The 18,883-nt window shown below is 42.2% G+C and overlaps 1 protein-coding gene across 2 annotated transcripts; it reads left to right on the plus strand.

The window, feature by feature from the left end:
- Positions 1 to 7,829: 7,829 nt before the first annotated feature.
- Positions 7,830 to 17,754, plus strand: LOC131946107 (leucine-rich repeat-containing protein 74B). Of its 2 annotated transcripts, none has more exons than XM_059306753.1 (17): positions 7,830 to 7,892; positions 8,143 to 8,291; positions 9,501 to 9,585; positions 10,565 to 10,779; positions 10,902 to 11,112; positions 11,197 to 11,363; positions 12,203 to 12,310; positions 13,272 to 13,365; positions 13,600 to 13,649; positions 13,949 to 14,030; positions 14,693 to 14,778; positions 15,660 to 15,854; positions 16,047 to 16,142; positions 16,376 to 16,549; positions 16,871 to 16,975; positions 17,452 to 17,537; positions 17,702 to 17,754. In XM_059306753.1, the coding sequence occupies exons 2-17, from the start codon at positions 8,226 to 8,228 to the stop codon at positions 17,745 to 17,747; spliced, it is 1,866 nt and encodes a 621-aa protein (XP_059162736.1). In that variant the 5' UTR covers positions 7,830 to 7,892; positions 8,143 to 8,225; the 3' UTR covers positions 17,748 to 17,754. The 2 variants fall into 2 exon arrangements, with proteins under 2 accessions (XP_059162736.1, XP_059162743.1); XM_059306760.1 differs by lacking the exon at positions 7,830 to 7,892 and adding an exon at positions 11,577 to 11,614 and having other exon boundaries at positions 8,109 to 8,291; positions 11,197 to 11,325.
- Positions 17,755 to 18,883: the final 1,129 nt, after the last annotated feature.

Below are 18,883 nucleotides of genomic sequence, written 5' to 3' on the forward strand. Positions count from 1 at the left end.
AATGTGTACGTGTGGCTAGTGTTGAATTGTGTGTGTGTGTGTGGGGGGGGGGGGGGTAACAGTGTGGTTGAATCTATGTGTGTGTGTGTGGCTAAACACTCTGTGGTTAACGATTTGTAAGCTCTTTGAGCTATTCGTGTAAGCTCTTTGAGCTAATGTATCAACTGTGTACAAGCCAGCAAGTCATAGCTGACGGACATGCGTAATCATAACACCATTTGATGATTTATATTCATGTTTGATATTTACACCATGAAGTGAATTATGACAACATTTGATGATTTATATTCATGTTTGATATTTACACCATGAAGTGAATTATGACAACATTCGATCATTTATATTCATGTTTGATATTTACACCATGAAGTGAATTATGACAACATTTGATGATTTATATTCATGTTTGATATTTACACCATGAAGTGAATTATGACAACATTTGATGATTTATATTCATGTTTGATATTTACACCATGAAGTGAATTATGACAACATTTGATGATTTATATTCATGTTTGATATTTACACCATGAAGTGAATTATGACAACATTCGATCATTTATATTCATGTTTGATATTTACACCATGAAGTGAATTATGACAACATTTGATGATTTATATTCATGTTTGATATTTACACCATGAAGTGAATTATGACAACATTTGATGGTTTATATTCATGTTTGATATTTACACCATGAAGTGAATTATGACAACATTTGATGGTTTATATTCATGTTTTGATATTCACACTATTGAAGTGAATTTTGACAACATTTGATGATTTATATTCATGTTTTGATATTCACACAATTGAAGTGAATTATGACAATATTTGATGATTTCTATTCATGCTTTAATATTCACACCACAAAGTGACCTTTTGCAACATGTTTCAAGTTGATTTATTGTGTGAAGTTTTGTGGCTGATGTTTGTGGTTAAGCTTTATGGTTAAGGTATGATTTGTTGAAGCTGTAAGTACTGCCTATGTGTAAACTCGACATTTTATAATGTGTTTTATAAAGCTGTGATTTATTTCTGTATTTTTCACATAACTTCTTGTCCAACACTTCTTGGTAGTGATGTTATTTCTTGATTTTATTTTAGCCTTAGGTACATTAATTACCATTGGGTCATTTAGCGACACACCCCCTGGGGCTTCCATGGGTCAACACATGGGTCACTGGGTCAGCTAATGGTCAATGGGTCAGTTCATGGGTCATAGTTTAATGCAGCTGTATATATTCAAGAAGTGACAATATCTAGTCCCTCTGCCTCCTGCACTCCCCCACCCCATGGGGGGGGGGGTGTCAAGGTCAGGTGCATACATTATATTTTTGTATTGTGTTGTAAACCTACAATGTTGAAACTCTCTCGGCTGTCACTCAGCGCACACTTTTATTTTGTTACTGACAGCAGTAACAATGTTACGGTAATAACAGTTATTGTTACTGTTATAATGTTATTCAAATTAAAAATATTGAAAAATAAACACTGTTTTCTTTTTTTGTAACTACTGTATTGTGCTTACATTTCTGAATGTCTTTAAAATATTGGAGCTAGAATTTTGAGTAATTTTACTTGCATTCCTAGAAAAGAATGGAAGCAAATTTGGGCGAGAAAAATAGCAAATAAAATTGTTACGGGAAATCCCTTTGTTGCCAAAAATAAACTGGAAAAGATTTTAATTGGACTCCATGCAAAACAAAAGAATATTATCACTGTGCTGTCTTTCTAAGACGTTCAGTTACGTTAGAGAGTTTCATCCTCGCATGGAACATGAAATATCTATATATATATATAATTCTCTTCTGGGATCAGTTAGAAAACAAGCTGCAAGCGCGCCTTTGCAGTCTCCTCTCTTCCTCTCTATCACTATCACTACCACCCCCACCTCACCCCCACATGATCTGGTGAGCGGTGTTCACTCTGTTTACATTTTACAATCATAGAGACGGGTTTGGTGACGGCTATTAGGGGCAGATAATTGAGTTTGAAACGATTTTAAACTTAGAGGAGGTAACTAATAGGAGGCTGCTTTCACGTGGGGGGGGGGGGGGGGTTAGTGTTTTTAAGCAAATATTTTCAATGGCAGCATTGGTACTGTCGAATTCACAAATTATAAATTACTGAAAAGTAGAAAAAAAAACAACTAAATAGCGGCGTATGATACGCAGCGGGTCGGCTCGTTTCAATTATTTTAAAAGTTAAACTGTTGTAGGACCAGGCGCATTCCCACTGCGCAAGTCACGTGACGTGTGACCAATCTGGACACAACAGATGCGCATCGATTAGACTGGTCGTTTTATCGATCTCCGTGTTGACTGATCTGGTTGAGATTTACAATCAACACCCCTAATCAATCCGTAAATCATATTGACGGCGCGAGATGCTGACGTCACCCAGCGCGAGCCAACACCCGCGCCCTGCATGTAACACCTTGGTTACTAACACAAACAACAAACCGACGCTTGGACCGGGGACAAAACATGGCGGCTATTTGATGCTACATCGGACAGAAATAGCTCGTCAAACTTGAGGGATATCGGTTTTAGAAAGGGGAAAAATGGTGACGGCTGTGGGGGCAAATATTGACGTTTTAAAATAGAATGTTGACTGTTTTAAATTAAAATGTTGACTGTTTTAAATTAAAATGTTGATTGTTTTAAATTAAAATGTTGACTGTTTTAAATTAAAACGTTGACTGTTTTAAATTAAAACGTTGACTGTTTTAAATTAAAATGTTGACAGTTTTAAATTAAAATGTTGACAGTTTTAAATTAAAATGTTGACTGTTTTAAATTAAAATGTTGACTGTTTTAAATTAAAATGTTGACTGTTTTAAATTAAAATGTTGACTGTTTTAAATTAAAATGTTGACAGTTTTAAATTAAAATGTTGACTGTTTTAAATTAAAATGTTGACTGTTTTAAATTAAAATGTTGACTGTTTTAAATTAAAATGTTGATAGTTTTAAATTAAAATGTTGACAGTTTTAAATTAAAATGTTGACTGTTTTAAATTAAAATGTTGACTGTTTTAAATTAAAATGTTGACTGTTTTAAATTAAAATGTTGACTGTTTTAAATTAAAACGTTGACTGTTTAAAATTAAAATGTTGACTGTTTAAAATTAAAATGTTGACTATTTTAAATTAAAATGTTGACTGTTTTAAATTAAAATGTTGACTGTTTTAAATTAAAATGTTGACTGTTTTAAATTAAAATGTTGACTGTTTTAAATTAAAATGTTGACTATTTTAAATTAAAATGTTGACTGTTTTAAATTAAAATGTTGACTATTTTAAATTAAAATGTTGACTGTTTAAATAAAACTATGACCTGTTTATGTCGTTGCTCGTGTACACGCGAATGTTTTCCTACCAACTCTAGACCCCCCACAGACCACCCCCACGCCCCCACACCCCCACCTCTGTAATCACTCTGACCTCGGCTCTACTGTCGCACACACCAACTGCTTCAGTGTAATCTAAAACCAAATCTCAATCACGTGACCCACCCCGTTCATATCTTGATCGATCTACAGTAATCGAACGTTTGTGGTCGGCCCACTTGTGTGTGTGTGTGGGGGGGGGGGGGGGGGGGGAAGAAATCAATAGAGGATTCAGCACTTAGAAGCTCTCCCCTAATGGCTCCACGGGTGTCGAATAAATGACTAGGAATAATTTTCTGTGAGGGCAAATATTTATCTCTGTTTTAACGTTCGAAAAATGAAAAAGATTACAAAAATGTCTTGTATATTTCTGAAGACAGTAATTGAACATATCCTCTACCTTTCAATCCCTGTCAAACTTGAGTGTAGGATTTATGACACCCCCCCCCCCCCCCGTGCATTGAGTTGTTCAAGATATAAAAATGTTTTGTAGTTGTAGACAATCACCGTTAGACGCTTGCCATGGGTTCCTGATCAACAGCTGGCCCTGTAGGGGGAGCTGTATATGGCTTGACCTATGTGGTGACCTGTCTATGGCTTGACCTATGTGGTGACCTGTCTATGGCTTGACCTATGTGGTGATCTGTCTATGGCTTGACCTATGTGGTGACCTGTCTATGGCTTGACCTATGTGGTGACCTGTCTATGGCTTGACCTATGTGGTGACCTGTCCATGGCTTGACCTATGTGGTGACCTGTCTATGACTTGACCTATGTGGTGACCTGTCTATGGCTTGACCTATGTGGTGACCTGTCTATGGCTTGACCTATGTGGTGACCTGTCTATGGCTTGACCTATGTGGTGACCTGTCTATGGCTTGACCTATGTGGTGACCTGTCTATGGCTTGACCTATGTGGTGACCTGTCTATGGCTTGACCTATGTGGTGACCTGTCTATGGCTTGACCTATGTGGTGACCTGTCTATGGCTTGACCTATGTGGTGACCTGTCTATGGCTTGACCTATGTGGTGACCTGTCTATGGCTTGACCTATGTGGTGACCTGTCTATGGCTTGACCTATGTGGTGACCTGTCTATGGCTTGACCTATGTGGTGACCTGTCTATGACTTGACCTATGTGGTGACCTGTCTATGGCTTGACCTATGTGGTGACCTGTCTATGACTTGACCTATGTGGTGACCTGTCTATGGCTTGACCTATGTGGTGACCTGTCTATGGCTTGAACTATGTGGTGACCTGTCTATGGCTTGACCTATGTGGTGACCTATCTATGGCTTGACCTATGTGGTGACCTGTCTATGGCTTGACCTATGTGGTGACCTGTCTATGGCTTGACCTATGTGGTGACCTGTCTATGGCTTGACCTATGTGGTGACCTGTCTATGGCTTGACCTATGTGGTGACCTGTCTATGGCTTGACCTATGTGGTGACCTATCTATGGCTTGACCTATGTGGTGACCTGTCTATGGCTTGACCTATGTGGTAACCTGTCTATGACTTGACCTATGTGGTGACCTGTCTATGGCTTGACCTATGTGGTGACCTGTCTATGGCTTGACCTATGTGGTGACCTGTCTATGGCTTGACCTATGTGGTGACCTGTCTATGGCTTGACCTATTTGGTGACCTGTCTATGGCTTGAACTATGTGGTGACCTGTCTATGGCTTGAACTATGTGGTGACCTGTCTATGGCTTGACCTATGTGGTGACCTGTCTATGGCTTGACCTATGTGGTGACCTGTCTATGACTTGACCTATCTGGTGACCTATCCACAGCTTGACCTATGTGGTGACCTGCCTATGGCTTGACCTATGTGGTGACCTATCCACAGCTTGACCTATGTGGTGACCTATCCACAGCTTGACCTATCTGGTGACCTGTCTATGACTTGACCAATGTGGTGACCTATCTATGGCTTGACCTATGTGGTGACCTATCCACAGCTTGACCTATGTGGTGACCTATCCACAGCTTGACCTATCTGGTGACCTGTCTATGACTTGACCAATGTGGTGACCTATCTATGGCTTGACCTATGTGGTGACCTATCCACAGCTTGACCTATGTGGTGACCTATCCACAGCTTGACCTATCTGGTGACCTGTCTATGACTTGACCTATGTGGTGACCTATCCACAGCTTGACCATTGTGGTGACCTGATGCCAGTCGTCTGTCTGCTAATTAGCATTTTAAAATTAGAGAGTTCTGTCACATTGCTTCTAAAGATGTTGATGTGGTGTTAATGGATGGCGTTGGTGCGTTCTACGGGTTGAACCAGTGGGTACGCTAGTCTGGCGCTTTAGCCTAGTACTGTACGCCAGTCTGGCGCTATAGCCTAGTACTGTCCGCAAATCTGGCGCTATAGCCTAGTACTGTACGCCAGTCTGGCGCTATAGCCTGGTACTGTACGCCAGTCTGGTACTGTACGCCAGTCTGGCGCTATAGCCTAGTACTGTACGTCAGTCTGGCGCTATAGCCTAGTACTGTACGCCAGTCCGGCGCTATAGCCTAGTACTGTACGTCAGTCTGGCGCTATAGCCTAGTACTGTACGCCAGTCTGGCGCTATAGCCTAGTACTGTACGTCAGTCTGGCGCTATAGCCTAGTACTGTACGCCAGTCTGGCGCTATAGCCTAGTACTGTACGTCAGTCCGGCGCTATAGCCTAGTACTGTACGCCACTCTGGCGCTATAGCCTAGTACTGTACGCCAGTCTGGTGCTATAGCCTAGTACTGTACGCCACTCTGGCGCTATAGCCTAGTACTGTACGCCAGTCTGGTGCTATAGCCTAGTACTGTACGCCAGTCTGGCGCTATAGCCTAGTACTGTACGCCAGTTTGGCGCTATAGCCTAGTACTGTACGCCAGTCTGGCGCTATAGCCTAGTACTGTACGCCAGTTTGGCGCTATAGCCTAGTACTGTACGCCAGTCTGGCGCTATAGCCTAGTACTGTACGCCAGTCTGGCGCTATAGTCTAGTACTGTACACAAGTCTGGCGCTATAGCCTAGTACTGTACGCCAGTCTGGCACTATAGCCTGTTACTGTACGCCAGTCTGGCGCTATAGTCTAGTACTGTACGCCAGTCTGGCGCTATAGCGTGGTACTGTACGCCAGTCTGGCGCTATAGTCTAGTACGTACGCCAGTCTGGCGCTATAGCGTGGTACTGTACGCCAGTCTGGCGCTATAGTCTAGTACTGTACGCCAGTCTGGCGCTATAGCGTGGTACTGTACGCCAGTCTGGCGCTATAGTCTAGTACTGTACGCCAGTCTGGCGCTATAGAGTGGTACTGTACGCCAGTCTGGCGCTATAGCCTAGTACTGTCCGCCAACCTAACCCCAAACGACCTAGCGTGCCACAGTAAAGACTTGAATAGAAACGGTTCCAGTCTATTAAAGTGTTGACGCTGGCTCTAATCACAGAGCCCTTCACGGTTTACTACAGGAGATTATGGGCTGGAATTTAGACGTGTGCTTTGTAAAATCAATACCTGAAGATATACTAGACTAGTAGGGGGGATAGACTGCTTCATGGTGTACGTGTGGGACTCGCATGATGAAAGGTTCAGTTTTCACTGATCGGTTTCATAGTTTTAAGGACAGTCCTTGATTCCTGGTCCTAGAGATGTATCGGCTTTAGTAAGAGGACATTTTTTACTTGCGTTAGATAGGACATTGTCTGTGTCATGTAAGGACCTTGTTACATGAGTCAGGTAAGGACCTTATTACCTGTGTCAAGTGAGGACCTTATTACCTGTGTCAGGTGAGGACCTTATTACCTGTGTCAAGTAAGGACCTTATTACCTGTATCAGACTAGGACCTTATTACCTGTGTCAAGTGAGGACCTTATTACCTGTGTCAAGTGAGGACCTTATTACCTGTGTCAAGTGAGGACCTTATTACCTGTGTCAAGTGAAGACCTTATTGTGTCAGGCAAGGACCTTATTACCTGTGTCAAGTGAGGACCTTATTGTGTCAGGCAAGGACCTTATTACCTGTGTCAAGTGAGGACCTTATTACCTGTGTCAGGTGAGGACCTTATTACCTGTGTCAGGTGAGGACCTTATTACCTATATCATGTGAGGACCTTATTACCTGTGTCAAGTGAGGACCTTATTACCTGTGTCAGGTGAGGACCTTATTACCTGTATCAGACTAGGACCTTATTACCTGTATCAGACTAGGACCTTATTACCTGTATCAGACTAGGACCTTGTCACCTGTGTCAGACTAGGACCTTATTACCTGTGTCAAGTGAGGACCTTATTACCTGTGTCAAGTGAGGACCTTATTACCTGTGTCAGACTAGGACCTTATTACCTGTGTCAAGTGAGGACCTTATTACCTGTATCAGACTAGGACCTTGTCACCTGTGTCAGACTAGGACCTTATTAGCTGTGTCAAGTGAGGACCTTATTACCTGTATCAGACTAGGACCTTGTACCTGTATCAGACTAGGACCTTGTCACCTGTGTCAGACTAGGACCTTATTACCTGTGTCAGGTGAGGACCTTATTACCTGTGTCAGGTGAGGACCTTGTCACCTGTGTCAGACTAGGACCTTATTACCTATGTCAAGTGAGGACGTTATTACCTGTGTCAAGTGAGGACCTTATTACCTGTGTCAGGTGAGGACCTTGTCACCTGTGTCAGACTAGGACCTTATTACCTGTGTCAGACTAGGACCTTATCACCTGTGTCAGGTGAGGACCTTTTCACCTGCACATACCTGCCAAGACCTGATGACCTGCAGTACCTCTAACCACCAGCATTCTGTGACCAACTGACGCCATCACTCGGACATGGAAACCACAGCAGACGACCACACACCTGCCAGTCAAGGTCACGTGGGTGAGGATGACACACAGGTGAGACAATGTTTTGATACACATTTCAACAATAGATTTTATCTAGTAGACGTTGATACACACGAACTACGTGCTTACACTTCTAATAACACGCGCACATAAAAACACATACACATAATAATACGCTATAAACTTATGCGGGGTATGTTCACATTTAAGATAGTGAAAGATCATAATGATTCCATTCTGAACTTGTGTAGGCCAATCGTGTAGAACATAAAAATGTCCAATCGTGTAGAACATAAAAATGTCCAATCGTGTAGAACATAAAAATGTCCAATCGTGTAGAACATAAAAATGTCCAATCGTGTAGAACATAAAAATGTCCAATCGTGTAGAACATAAAAATGTCCAATCGTGTAGAACATAAAAATGTCCAATCGTGTAGAACATAAAAATGTCCAATCGTGTAGAACATAAAAATGTCCAATCGTGTAGAACATAAAAATGTCCAATCGTGTAGAACATAAAAATGTCCAATCGTGTAGAACATAAAAATGTCCAATCGTGTAGAACATAAAAATGTCCAATCGTGTAGAACATAAAAATGTCCAATCGTGTAGAACATAAAAATGTCCAATCGTGTAGAACATAAAAATGTCCAATCGGGTAGAACATGAAAATGTCCAATCGTGTAGAACATAAAAATGTCCAATCGTGTAGAACATAAAAATGTCCAATCGTGTAGAACATAAAAATGTCCAATCGTGTAGAACATAAAAATGTCCAATCGTGTAGAACATAAAAATGTCCAATCGGGTAGAACATAAAAATGTCCAATCGTGTAGAACATAAAAATGTCCAATCGGGTAGAACATAAAAATGTCCAATCGGGTTCGACTGGAAAAGGTGGTAACACGCTCGTCGCCTTCCCTACAGCATTTTTTGGTCGGCTTTAATTAGTTTAATTGTCTCATTAAATTTAACTCATTTCACCGTCTGCTAGTGTCGTAATATGGAGGGAATTCGGTACAGCTTTAGCTGGTATACAGGGCTGTAGGTACAGCTTTAGTGGGGAACAGGGCTCTAAGTACAATATTAGCTGGGGTACAGGGTTGTATCAACCTAGGTCGTTTTAGACTAGATCGTGTAAGGGGTGTGTGTAAGAAGAGTGCGTTAGAGTAGTGTGAGTGTGTAAGAGGCGTGTATGAGAAGGGAGGCGATCTAGACAATTAACTACCAGACGCTAATGAGCCGTGTTTTAATCAGCATCAACCACAGGCCAGCGAAGCGAGCGGGCAGGTGGAGGTCCCAGACGGCGGACTGGACACGGCACACACTGCCACGGCTTTAGGTAAGTTTTTCTCGTACAACTTTTTATAATCTCTAACCATTCTTTCACATACAACTTTTTAAATAATCTCTGCCCCATTATACAACTTTTAAAAAATCTCTGGCCCATGCTTGTAGCTCTGCGCATAATCTTCGTTGCATTGTTTTTAAATGCCCCTAGTACAACACGTTTATTTCTACACAAACTCTCGACGCCAAAATGTTTTCTTTGTAAACAACTCTCTGGCCCATACAGTGTGTTTTATATCACATAGAATACTATAACTAGGGGGAGGGGGGTATACAACATTCTTATAATCCCAGTTGTTGCTGTGTAAACTCTCGTCACACACACACGAGTGAGCTAATGGATGCAAGCAGTTATAATGTAATGGGATCGATGAAGGCTTTGACGGAGAGAAATAGTATTTGTTGGGGGGGGGGGGGGGGAGGTTGAAGTACTCAACACGGGTAGAACAACCCGGTCAGCAAGCTGTTCACTGCGTGTATACCCACCCGTGTGGTAGTTGTGTTGGTTGTAGCTTTATACCATCTACACCCACACACATCTACACACACACATCTACACCCACACACATCTATGCTCATAAACAAAAAATACACACACATCTATAGTTCCAAAAATCCTTACACTTATACCCCGACATATATACCATCATATATATATATATATATATATATATATATATATATATATATATATATATATATATATATATATATATATATAATATATTCCAATTCCCATACACACGTATATCCCCGCACACCTATGCTTACAAACAGCAACACCACACATCTATAGTCCACACAAACAAGGGAAGCCAGGTACCCACTAGAACTGAGTAGACTCAGTAATGAACCCCAAGCCTGTAAACTGTTGTACACCCACGCTAACAACACTGTTTCAACCCACCCACACCCACACTAACAACCGTTTGAACCCACCAACACTAACAACCCCGTTTGAACCCACCCAGATGACCCAGATCCGGCCGCCACTCTGGGGATCAGTAGGTCAACGGGAATCTCCGTGAAGACATCGAGGGCAGCCTTGGCCAGGACCCCGAGAAGTATGCTCGCTGAGAACACAGACGTCCATGACGTCACGGCTAACGACCATGACGTCACGACAGACGACCATGACGTCATGTCACGAGAACCTACCCAGAATGTACTCATCACAGAGCTCCAGGTCAGCTTTGTCGTGAGGGGGTGGGAGGGGGGTACAATACAGCCAGTTAATGGCATTGGTTAAGTGGGAGGTCAAGGGTTAATTAGCGCATGCAAGTAATGAGATGGATTTAATTGAGCTAGGACGACGAGCCTGTGCAGCGTGACGTGGCAGGTGACGTCACTGGTGACGAGGATGACGTGCAGTATGACGATTACAACGGCATTGAAGACATCGATGACAGCCTGAACAACAGCCAAGGTCACGAGAGTCACGGTCAGCTCAGACGGGTGGAGCTGTTGCTGGTGGATGACCTTCGGGATGAGGACTACGACACTGACCTTGACACTGGGGGTAAGGTCATTCTCATTAACATAATTCATGCAATTAAATATTAGTTGTTTAATTGTTAATGTCAGATACCCCATGCTCCCTCAGGAGACGAAGAAGAAGATTTTGTCATCTCCTACTACAAGACGGTCTGCGAGGAGCTGGGTCTCGTGCCTGTCAAATATTTTCTGCACAGGATCAAAGAGCCGGTCATCAGGATGCGATACAGGGGGTTGGGTACTGACGCCACTAAAGCTATAGCGTTAGCCCTCAAGGTAAGACAACTGGGGGGGGGGTACTGACGCCACTAAAGCTATAGCGTTAGCCCTCAAGGTAAGACAACTGGGGGGGGGGGGTACTGACGCCACTAAAGCTATAGCGTTAGCCCTCAAGGTAAGAAAAATTGGGGGGGGGAGGGGGAGGCAATGACGCCACTAAAGCTATAGCGTTAGCCCTCAAGGTAAGAAAAATTGGGGGGGGAGGGGGAGGCACTGACGCCACTAAAGCTATAGCGTTAGCCCTCAAGGTAAGAAAAATTGGGGGGGGGGGGGGGAGGGGGAGGCAATGACGCCACTAAAGCTATAGCGTTAGCCCTCAAGGTAAGAAAAATTGGGGGGGGGGGAGGGGGAGGCAATGACGCCACTAAAGCTATAGCGTTAGCCCTCAAGGTAAGAAAATTTGGGGTGGGGGGGGGGGGGGGCACTGACGCCACTAAAGAAAGCTATAGCGTTAGCCTTCAAGGTAAGACAACTAGGGGTTAGGTACTGACGCTACTAAAGCTATAGCGTTAGCCCTCAAGGTAAGAAAATTTGGGGTGGGGGGGGGCACTGACGCCACTAAAGCTATAGCGTTAGCCTTCAAGGTAAGAAAATTTGGGGTGGGGGGGGGGGGGCATTGACGCCACTAAAGCTATAGCGTTAGCCTTCAAGGTAAGACAACGGGGGGGGGGAGGCACTGACGCCACTAAAGCTATAGCGTTAGCGCTAATCTAAAATGTTAAAGAGCTCTACTTTTGTTGTCTTACACGCAAAACCCAAGTTTTCCCTTAAATAGTTTATTTACAAATTGTTTTCTTGTGTGAGTTAACTTGAGGTTGAACACCTCTGACCTCCAGGAAAGTGTGACCTTGGATCGCCTTGACCTTTGCGGGAACTGGATCGGAGACGAGGGCGCCAAATACATGTCAAGGTTGCTGGAGGAGAACGATTACATCACAGACGTGGTAAGTTGATTACAGACGTGGTAAGTTGATTACAGACGTGGTAAGTTGATTACAGACGTGGTAAGTTGATTACAGACGTGGTAAGTTGATTGCAGACGTGGTAAGTTGATTATATCACAGACGTGGTAAGTTGATTACATCACAGACGTGGTAAGTTGATTACAGACGTGGTAAGTTGATTACAGACGTGGTAAGTTGATTATAGACGTGGTAAGTTGATTATATCACAGACGTGGTAAGTTGATTACAGACGTGGTAAGTTGATTACAGACGTGGTAAGTTGATTACATCACAGACATGGTAAGTTGATTACAGACGTGGTAAGTTGATTACAGACGTGGTAAGTTGATTACAGACGTGTTAAGTTGATTACAGACGTGGTAAGTTGATTACAGACGTGGTAAGTTGATTACAGACGTGGTGAGTTGATTACATCACAGACATGGTAAGTTGATTACAGACGTGGTGAGTTGATTACATCACAGACGTGGTGAGTTGATTACATCACAGACGTGGTGAGTTGATTACATGACATACACAGAGACGAGTTAAGTAACGTTCCCTTACATATCTAATAGTCTATAGGGCAGATGAAGTAGAGTTTATGTTTTTTACCCCGGCATTAAAGATATGGCGTGGTTAGCACTATACCCAACCACCCTTATTTTCCCAGAGGTGGGTGGAATCAGGGATATCCTGCAGACGAAGTACGGCCAGTGATTCGAACTCGAGACTTTCGGGTCGGTAGTCTCTACCACCCGACCACGGCGTTTTAAAGACGTTGTAATTTATACCGAAATTCCGGTCAATGATGAGCACACAGTTGATGAAGTTGAGTTCATGACAAGATATGGTTTAGTTTTATAGTACCACATGTCAGCTCATTCTTTGATTGACTAACTGCACGTGCTAGACATGTGTACTCACCAATCTGCATTTGTTATGCTTGTGTACTCACCAGACGCTGTCAGAAAACAAGATAGGGAGTGAGGGAGGGGCAGACCTGGCTCACATGCTCAGCTTTAATGGAGGACTCAGGAGGCTCGACTTGTCAGGTACTCGTTCTATACTCCTCCTCTCTTTAACAAATTCTTTAACAAAGACAGGTTTTTAACAAAGACAGACAGGTTTTTACTTACGACAGACAAAAGTTTTTACCGAGGAATGACGGGTCAGGTCACTAGACTTCAAGTAAACATCACACAGAGCGCCTGTACTGTACTAAACTGAAATGACATTGACAACTTTCTGTACTAAACTGAAATGACTTTGACAACTTTCTGTTCTAGGTAACGAGTTTGACGACAAATGTGCAGAGAACTTTGCCCAGGCCATTGAGGTGAGCTGATATGTAGATGTGTGAGCGACTGCGTGTTTGCGTACGTGAGTATGTTTTTAAGCGTGTGTGTGTGTGTGTGTGTCTTTGAATGTGTGTGTACGTGTCTTTAAGCGTGTGCGAATATGTGTCTTCTACTCACATCTATTTACGTGACCGTCTCAGTTAAGGAAAAATAAATGTAGATAAAAGATACAACTCTATCCTTTACTCGTGTTAAACATACAACTCTATCCTTACTTTACACGTGTTAAACACACAACCCTACCCTTTACACCTGGCCCCGTGTATTCCTGTTTTAGAACAACAAATACCTGAGAGAGCTCAACCTCAGCCGTAATAAGTTCTCAGACGTAGGGGCACAGCTGCTGGCTCAAGCCATAGGTGAGTGACCAGTGGTCAGTTGATTTTTTAATGTGGGTAGCCATGAGTCAAGCGTGTGGTTTTATGGGGGTACCCGTGGGTCACATGACACACAATACCACACCAGTTTACATACATGTAAATGTAACTATGACACACAGTACCACACCAGTCTACATCCATGTAAATGTAACTATGACACACAGTCCCATACCAGTTGTAAATGTAACTATGACACACAGTACCACACCAGTTGTAAATGTAACTTTGACACACAGTACCACACCAGTTGTAAATGTAACTATGACACACAGTACCACACCAGTTGTAAATGTAACTATGACATACAGTACCACACCAGTTGTAAATGTAACTATGACACAGTACCACACCCGTTGTAAATGTAACTATGACATACAGTACCACACCAGTTGTAAATGTAACTATGACATACAGTACCACACCAGTTGTAAATGTAACTATGACACAGTACCGCACCAGTTGTAAATGTAACTATGACATACAGTACCACACCAGTTGTAAATGTAACTATGACACAGTACCACACCAGTTGTAAATGTAACTATGACACAGTACCACACCAGTTGTAAATGTAACTATGACACACAGCACCACACCAGCCTCCATACATGTAAATGTAACTATGACCCTCCATGTTTCAGGCTCCAATGAAAACCTGGATATTTTGGACCTCAGCTGGAATCACTTTAGGGAAAGTGGAGGTGTCGCTATAGCTAAAGGTCTAAAGGTCAGTTGCTATAGCTAAAGGTCTAAAGGTCAGTGGCTATAGCTAGAGGTCTAAAGGTCAGTCTCTATGACTAAACATCTAAAGGTCAGTGGCTATAGCTAGAGGTCTAAAGGTCAGTCTCTATGGCTAGAGGTCTAAAGGTCAATCGCTATAGCTAAAGGTCTAAAGGTCAGTCTCTATGGCTATAGGTCTAAATGTCAGTCGCTATAGCTAGAGGTCTAAAGGTCAGTCGCTATAGCTAAAGGTCTAAAGGTCAGTCACTATGGCTAGAGGTCTAAAGGTCAGTGGCTATAGCTAAAGGTCTAAAGGTCAGTGGCTATAGCTAGAGGTCTAAAGGTCAGTCTCTATGACTAAACATCTAAAGGTCAGTCGCTAAAGCTAAAGGTCTAAGGTCAGTCGTTAAGGCTACAGGTCAGTCGATGTATTGTGCACCTTGATGGTATTGGGGTGGTGGGGCTAGGTAAATTATTTCCCTGTGTATTCTTCTTCAGTAAACGTGCTGTATAAACTTCAGCAAAATATGTGTTCTCTCCCCCCCCCCCCCCACTAACCACATTCAACTTGTTCTGGGACGTGTAGCTTTCAACTTGATATAGATTCAAATGATTCTTTCATTAAAATATAATTAATGAGGTTTTAACGTATCATTAACGGAACAGTTTCATCCATACTTGATTGGGTCAGGCATGAGCTCTGTCTAAACATACCCAGCTACACAAGCAGCTAGACACTCAACATTCAAACACCCGTAGGGGGTTGGGTGTCTTCGTTCATTTTCTACTTGAAATTTTTTTCAAATCACAAGTTTTAAAAATGTTGTGTTAACGTTGGATGGCATCATTCAATGTCCACCCCTTCATCCGGTGCTGTCGTTGTTGCAGGAAAACGTGCGCCTGAAAGTCTGCAACTTGTCCTGGAATGGCCTGGGGCCAGCCGGTGGCCTGGAAGTGGCCGAAGCTCTGGCCGTGAACCAAACTCTGCTGGAAGTGGACATCTCTGGCAACCGTCTGGGACAGGAAGTGGCCATAAAGATGGCCAAAGTCCTGACAACCAACGACACGCTGAGAATTCTTAAGGTAAGTGACACGGCGTTTAAACACAGGCGTGTTTATAAGACAGGTGTGTTTATAACCTATGTCTGCTTATAACACAGGTGTGTTTGAACACAGGTGTGTTTATATCACGTGCACGTGGTTGTACGATGTGAACCAATCAAAATGTGAACCAACAAAATGTGAACTAACCAAAAATGTGATTTGACATTGCAGATGGGCAACAACCTGATTACGTCCTCGGGAGCTCTCGCCCTCGCCTCGGCCATCAACAACACACAGAGCTGTGAGCTAGAGGAGCTAGACCTGACGGTAGGGGCGGCTAGTGCCAGATCATGTCACAAGATCATTGGTTCGTGATCTTTGTCACAAGATCATTGCCACAAGATCATTGTCGTAGAATCATTTTACTAAATCATTGTCACAATTAACAATGTAATTGTTACTAAATCATTGTCATAGAATCATTGTCGCAAGATCTTTGTCACAAGATCTAACGTCTCCTGTATCTTTATGCTGACCACACTTCCGGCACCACCCCACAGGATGTGCCTGTAGAGTACGAGTTTCTGCGGACTATGGAGGACGTGAAGTATCGCAGACCGGACTTCCGGGTGAAACACGGTCCCATCATGCGCTCCGGCAACACGGTACAAGACATCTCGAGTCCGGCTATAGACGTGGACCGGATCAAGAAACAGCCGGTCGTGCTTTTGAAGGTGGGACGGGAGGGGAGGGTGGTGTGAGGATGAGAGGTGTTTGATGTAGGGAGGGAAGGGTGGTGTGAGAAGGATAGGAAATTTATGTCCAGAGTGTAATACATGTGTAGGGAGTGTCACGTCCAGAGTGTAATACATGTGTAGGGAGTGTCACGTCCAGAGTGTAATACATGTGTAGGGAGTGTCCAGAGTGTAATACTTGTGTATGGAGTGTCCAGAGTGTAATGCATGAGTAGTGAGTGTCACGTCCAGAGTGTAATACATGAGTAGGGAATGTGATGTCTAGTATGTCACTGAAAACTTATTGCCCCACCCCCCCAGGAGCATATCGTCATCAACGACATGCGACTCCTAGACATCTTCAAGAGATACGACACAGACGACTCCATGAGCATTTCACCTGAGGATTTTATAGCAGCACTCGAGGTAAGGATTGACTTTTTAACACCTGGAGGTGAAGGGTTAACTTTTTAACTTTACAACTGGGGGTGAAGGGTTAACTTTTTAATATTACACCTGGGGCTGAAGGGTTAACTTTTTAATATTACACCTGGAGGTGAAGGGTTAACTTTTTAACACCTGGAGGTGAAGGGTCGACTTTTTAACTTTACACCTGGAGGTGAAGGGTTAATTTTTAAAAACTCTCGATGACATTGATCACATTTGTAACTTCACCATTCGAGGTCGACACGAACTTGCTGTATTATCTTAGGCTCGTAGCACAAGTCAAATGTTATTCACATACATTCACAAGGTAGGTAACAAAAATAAGAACATGTTTTAACCCGAAGCAGACGTCCACACAACACACGACTGTCAATACTGTCATGATTTACTGGCCTGTCTAATAACGACATTTCATGTCAGTATGTGCTAACTTCGTCCTTGAACTTGGTCCCCAGGAACTGGCGGTGCCGTACGACAAGAAAAGATTGGAAGAATCCATTAAAACTTTTACAACTAACTCTACGGGGAAAATCTTTTTTGGGTAAACAATCATTTTATTACTGGAGACAAGTGCGTGTATATGTTAATTTATGTTTGTGATAGTGTGTGTATGTGCGATTGCCTAGTACGCTTTAGATGCCTTGTGTATCACAAATATCCACATAAAAACATCGTGTTTGTTAATAATGATCGTGTTTCCCACAGAAAACCAAACGACAACACAAGAACAAGCACAGAAAGCCCGACGTAAAATCTTACTTGTATCATTTTAAATAATTAGCTGTATAGATTATTGAAAATAGATCTAATAGTACTATTGGTAATCTATCGTTTTAGCGTAATCAATTCGGTCGTCACTAGCAATGTAGGGATAAGGTAACTAATAAATATGGCTTAAATATGAATATATTTTTGCATATTCTACTAAAATACTAAAGATAATTGAATATTAAACCACATTTAAGGGTTAAATCAATAAAAATGTCATGAAATTAAGGTTTAACAACGATGTTCCAGATACTAAATTTGCTATTAAAAACAGCGGCCATCTTAAGAAAATATTATTTTGAGTCATTTCCCTTTCATTTCTATTTGTATGGAAATGTATTTATGTTTGCTATTAAATACGTTTGTCTTGTGTTTAAATACAAAGCATGCGTTTTTTTTTTTAAATTCTGCCCTTTAAACAATTTAATTGCCTGACAATAAACATCAGTTCTACAATTATTATTATGATATGCAATTTTTATGCATAAGAAACTCCCTATTTTTATAGAGCTACCACTACATATCTAATGTTTATTTAAATATTAGTTTGAGTTAATTGTTATTGCTTGTGTCATTGTTTGTTTGCTATTTTCATTTCATATTTTCCTGCTTTTTTCCTTTAATTAGTTATTAAATCATAAATGACGTCACGTTTTTTTACCTATCTTCACCTTAACCCCCCCCCCCCCCCCACTCCCCCCATTTTCGCCGTCACGAAATAGTCGTAATGTCGATAATTACCTTTTTGCCCTGCCTGTTAAAAAGTCAAGCCATTATTCAAACGAAAAAGAATTTTTTCAGCATTTTTGTATTAGGCGAAATACTTAACGTTTCACGTTTCTTACCCCTCCCCTTTCCCGCGTAAAACGTCGTCTCAAAATCAGTTACTCCATCCCTTAAGTGCGTGATGTCATTTATGATAAATGTCAAGTCCTAACCTCCAATACACATTTTGAACAACCTTTGTTGTCAAAATGTTGATACCAAATACCCAAAATGAGTTATATGGGGTTGTCCATAAACGATGTCACATATGCTATTCTAATGTGACGTCAAGTTACGTAGGACTGCAATTTATGACCTATAATGAAGGGGTGATCGGGGGGGGGGGGGGGGGGG

The sequence above is a fragment of the Physella acuta genome, unplaced genomic scaffold (genome assembly GCF_028476545.2).
Source record: "Physella acuta isolate Inbredline_101_S28 unplaced genomic scaffold, ASM2847654v3 ptg000051l, whole genome shotgun sequence".
NCBI classification, from domain to species: Eukaryota; Metazoa; Mollusca; class Gastropoda; family Physidae; genus Physella; species Physella acuta.